At 59.4% G+C, this 4,973-nt stretch overlaps 2 protein-coding genes across 2 annotated transcripts in view; both read right to left on the reverse strand.

Moving 5' to 3' along the window:
- Positions 1-3,505, reverse strand: part of CHD5 (chromodomain helicase DNA binding protein 5) — a 69,748-nt gene extending 66,243 nt beyond the window's left edge. The window contains exons 1-2 of the mRNA XM_014952091.1: positions 3,411-3,505; positions 2,095-2,225 (exon numbers count right to left, since the gene is read on the reverse strand). Of these exons, the coding sequence (XP_014807577.1) occupies positions 2,095-2,225; positions 3,411-3,474 (195 nt within the window). The 5' untranslated portion in view covers positions 3,475-3,505. The remainder of the gene's footprint in view (positions 1-2,094; positions 2,226-3,410) is intronic.
- Positions 3,506-3,859: 354 nt separating this feature from the next.
- The window catches only part of RPL22 (ribosomal protein L22), a 5,262-nt gene continuing 4,148 nt past the window's right edge, over positions 3,860-4,973 (reverse strand). The window contains exon 4 of the mRNA XM_014952040.1: positions 3,860-4,071. Within this exon, the coding sequence (XP_014807526.1) occupies positions 3,927-4,071 (145 nt within the window). The 3' untranslated portion in view covers positions 3,860-3,926. The remainder of the gene's footprint in view (positions 4,072-4,973) is intronic.

A 4,973-nucleotide genomic window follows, 5' to 3' on the forward strand; every position in this document is an offset into this window, starting at 1 on the left:
AGGTTGGAAGAGACCCTTGGGATCATCGAGTCCAACCATCTCCCCTACTCTACAAAGTCCTCCCCTACACCATGTCCCTCAGCACTGCATCTAAACGGCCCTTAAACACAGCCAGGGACGGTGACTCCACCCGCTCCCTGGGCAGCCTGTTCCAATGCCCGACCACTCTTTCTGGGAAAAATTCCTTCCTAATGTTCAGTCTAAACCTCCCCTGTTGGAGCTTGAAGCCGTTCCCTCTCGTTCTATTGTTAATTCCCTGTGAGAAGAGACCAGCACCAACCTCTCTACAGTGTCCCTTCAAGTAGTTGTAGAGAGTGATGAGGTCTCCCCTCAGCCTCCTCTTCCTCATACTTTCATCTCATCCTCCCAAATGCAGCCCAAAATGCAGCCCTAGGTGCTGCTCGGTGCCCACTGACAGCTACAGCACCAACTTCTCCTGGCTTCTTCAATGGGCAATGGAACAGCTTCCCAGAGGCGGGAGGGAGGTTGGTTAACACTGCCCACACAAAGCATTAATTAAAAAAACAAGCACACTCAACATTCAGGCTGTTATTTTCTCCCCCCACCCCGCCCCGTGAGGCAGGAGTCAGACTCGGCACAAGCGGCACATGTTGCTGCTGGGCTCAGGCAGAGAATGAACAGAGGTGAAAATACCACGGGGGTTTTATTTTATTTTTCCCCACACACAGCAAAGCAGCGCAGGAAAAAAAACGTGTCCAACCACGAAAAAGGCACGGGGAGGCACAGGGTCTGAGCCAGCTTTGTGTGATATCTGCAGAAGAAGAGCATCACCATGGCCACGAAGGAGGGGAAAAAGCTTCCTCCAGGCCACGTCTTCTGCAAAAAGGCTGGCAGGCACCAGAGTGCAGGACGGAATCCATCGCTGTTCATCCATCCAGCAGCTCATCGTGCTCCCATCAGTAGCAGAAGCACTTTCATGCACTACCTCCTCAAGCCAATCTCTTTCCACAGATCCCAGGGGGAGCAGCGGCGATGGCTGGACAAGAGCAGCATCACCCAGCCCCAGTGGGGCAAGGGAAGGGGCGGGGATGTGCCCGGTTGTGCTTCAAGCTCCAACAGGGTAGGTTTAGATTGAACATTAGGAAAGAATTTTTCACCAAAAGAGTGGTCAGACACTGGAACAGGCTGCCCAGGGAGGGGGTGGTGTCCCCATCCCTGGCTGTGTTTAAGGGCCGTTTAGATGCAGTGCTGAGGGACATGGTGTAGGGGAGGACTTTGTAGAGTAGGGGAGATGGTTGGACTCGATGATCCCAAGGGTCTCTTCCAACCTGAATGATTCTATGATTCTATTTAGGCACCAAAAAGGCCACCACACAAGAAGTCTGGTCCTGTCCTTGCATCCAGCACTGCCCGGGGATGGGGGAGCAAGAGGCTGGCACAACGTGGCAGCGAGCCCTGCTCCAGGACCACACCGTGTCCGAGCAGAGTGTCCCGGCAGAGCACACACAGCTCCGGCCAGACACAGCCTCAGGAAAAGCCTGATCCTCCAGGACACTATGCCCCGTCTTTGTTTTCCTACAGGAGGCCCAACAGCCCTTCCACGTGCCAAATCCTAGAAGCCCCTACACCATCTCACTTGCAAAATGCCCTGCACAAGCACACAGTCAGCATCAACGTCCACAGAGACCTCCAAGCCCTGCCTCAGTTGTGCCCCCAAAGCAGCAGTTTGCCTCTCCCTCCTCAGAAACATGAGCCCCAGACGCTGCATTGGCACAGGACATGCCAGAGAGATTTACCATCTGCCCCTGGAGACAACAGCAAAGGAGGTGCTGCACTGCAGCGTGGGCGGGAGGGCTTCGAACAGGGATGGAAATGACCATCCCCTACACCCAACATCCCCCCAGCCACTCTCCAGAGACCCCTCACAGGGCAGATTTCCACCCCAGAGCACCCCAGCTGGACAAGAACCATTTCCTGGCTCTGGGTCACCTCCCAGGACCAGGAGAGCACCCACTCAGCAAGGGAACACCCCAATAACACCCCCCCTTCCATCCACAGACACCCGAGAGGTGCTTGCCAGCAGCTCCCCAGCAGAGGAGACCCCCAGCCTGGCGTGAGAGCACGCAGCATTACCTCCTTCTTCCTCCTCTTGATTTTGGCAGCTTTGCCATCTTTCAGCTTCTTGGATTTCTTCTTTTTCTGCAAGACCACTTGCTCTTCCGCGAAAAACTCCTCCAGCCCTTCCAGCACCCCATCGTCTTCTTCTGAGGACAAAAGGGACAGCTCACAGGGACACGAGGAGACGTTTGCCCTCGGGGGAGCACACTCAAGCAGCAGCATTGAGGCCAGACATGGGGTTCTCCTGGCCTCTCCCAGAGGCCTCTCACCAACTGTTGCCCCTCCAGGGACCCCCAAAATGGTCCTGCCCAGGACCAGGACCCCAGCTCCTTGCTGCCGCTCGCACCCCGACACCCCAGGATTTGGCAGCCTGAGTTTCACCCTCAGGAGAGGGGGAGACCCCCAGGTGCTGCCTGCTCTTACTCATCCAGGTCTGTGGGCAATTAGGCACCATTCGGCTTTTTACCTTTCCCAATCTCCAAGGAGAGCTCGTTAAATGGATTCGATGGAAGGTGAGCGAGGAAGAGGAAGGCCTCACATGGAAGATGTGTGGCACGGCTCACGGGAGGTGGGTCTGCCACGGCTCCAGGAGCACCACGGGCACCCGGCGGGGCTGCGTACCCCAGCTCAGGGACCCCAACCCCGGGGAGAGGCACCAGCCCCAACACACACCCCCACCTCCCCATCGTCCTTATCGGTCCCAGCACCCTCCCCACCCAGGCTCTGCGTTTCTTTAAAGCCTACATTAATATTTTTATTTTTAATTTCCGAGCTTATGCAGCAGTAACACCCCGGAGCCGTTGGGACACAGCTCCTGTTTGACTTCCAAACCGGTTTAGGCTCCACCAGGGCGGGTGCCTGAGCTCCACCGAATCCACCGGGAAACCGGGCAGTGCTGGGAGCCCACCCCCAGCGGGACCGGCACCGCACGGAGCCCCCGGCCCCGTCCTGCGGGAGAAGGGGGTCTGCAGCCGGGAGGGGGGAGCGGCTCCCCGGGCCGCCCCCGAGAGGAAACCGCAGCAGTGGCGGGGTGCCCGGGCGGTGGTCCGGGGCCGGGAGGGCGCAGCCCGGCCCGGGGACGAGCCCGGTTCTTGGGGAGCTGCCGGGGCGGCCGCCGTGCCCGGGCACACCCCTCTCCTCGGGGCCGCCTGTTAACGGGTCCGCGCATACCCCCTCCCCGGGATAACGGGGCTGAGCCGGAGGAGCGGAGACCGCACCGGGCCGGGCCCCGGGAGGGCGACACCGGCTGCCGCCGCCGCACCGCGCCTCGGGGGACGAAGAGGCGCCGCCGCCGCGCCCGCTACCCGCCCGGTGTCCCTCCTGCCGCCTACCCGAGACGTCCTCCTCGTTCTCCGCTTCCTCCAGCAGCTCCCGGCCGGCCGCCGGCCCCCGCATACCGGGAGGCAGCGGCACCGGGCGGCGGCAAGGGAAGGAGGGAAAAGGGAAGGAGGGAAAAGGGAAGGAGGGAAAAGGGAAGGAGGGAAAAGGGAAGGAGGGAAAAGGGAAGGAGGGAAAAGGGAAGGAGGGAAAAGGGAAGGAGGGAAAAGGGAAGGAGGGAAAAGGGAAGGAGGGAAAAGGGAAGGAGGGAAAAGGGAAGGAGGGAAAAGGGAAGGAGGGAAAAGGGAAGGAGGGAAAAGGGAAGGAGGGAAAAGGGAAGGAGGGAAAAGGAAGGGGAAGGGAGGAGGGAAAAAGGAAGGGCTTCGCTCCCCGAAAAGCCCCAAATCCTCCCCAAACCCGCCCTCCCCGGCCCCCGTTCCCATTCCCAGCCGAGGCGCGGGGGATCAACAACTCTCCCCGCCGCTTTATTCCAGGAAAGCAAAACTGTACAAAATGGCTGGGGGGGCGGCTCAATCCTCCTCCTCCTCCTCTTCCTCGTCTTGGTTGATCTGGAAGTAACGCAGCTCGTAGCTCTCCTTGCTGTTGGCCACCACGCGCAGCCAGTCCCGCAGGTTGTTCTTCTTCAGGTACTTCTTGGTCAGGTACTTCAGGTACCTGCGGGGAGAAGCCTGGATGAGGTGGGGATGGGGATCCCGTGCCTCCAGACCCCCAGCCTTCCTCCCCCGGGTTCCCTGCCCCACTTCAAGCCCACACACAGCGACCCTGCAAACACAACTGGGGAGAAGCCTGGATGAGGTGGGGACGGGGGTCCCGTGCCTCCGGAGCCCCAGCCTTCCTCCCCCCGGGTTCCCTGGGGCGCCCTGCCCCACTGCGAGCCCACACACAGCGACCCTGCAAACACAACCCCCCTTTCTCGTGGGCTTGCACGTCCACCAGGAGTGATACATCCCACCAGGCACATCCCGGTGAAGCTTCCACCTGGGGGGTCAACGGCACCAGCACCACACGGAGCCCAGGCAGCCCCTTCCCTCCCAGCGCGGCGCCGTACAGCCAGGCCAGCCGGGGAATCTAACGGCTGCAGGATTTCACTGAATTTCACTGAATTTTTAGAGTTGGAAGGGACCATAGAGATCACCTACTCCAACCCCCCTGCTGAAGCAGGACCACCCAGAGCTTGTCAGAGCATGTTACTCAGGAGCATCCAGGTGCGGCTTGAAGATCTCCAAGGAAGGGGACTCCACACCCTCCCTGGGCAGCCTGTTCCAGGGCTCTGTCACCCTCACCCCAAAGAAGTTTCTCCTCATATTTGAGTGGAACCTCTTATGTTCCAACTTGTGCCCGTTGCCCCTCGTCCTCTCACTGGGAACCACTGAAAAGAGTCTGGCTCCCTCCTCCTTCAACCCTCCCTTGAGATACTTGTCAGCATTGATAAGGTCTCCCCTCAGCCTTCTCTTCTCCAGACTAAAGAGTCCCAGCTCTCTCAGTCTCTCCTCATCAGGGAGATGCTCCAATCCTTGAATCATCTTTGTTGCCCTTCACTGGACTCTTTCCAGTAG

This window comes from Calidris pugnax, unplaced genomic scaffold (assembly GCF_001431845.1).
Source record: "Calidris pugnax isolate Ruff unplaced genomic scaffold, ASM143184v1 scaffold161, whole genome shotgun sequence".
Taxonomy (NCBI): domain Eukaryota; kingdom Metazoa; phylum Chordata; class Aves; order Charadriiformes; family Scolopacidae; genus Calidris; species Calidris pugnax.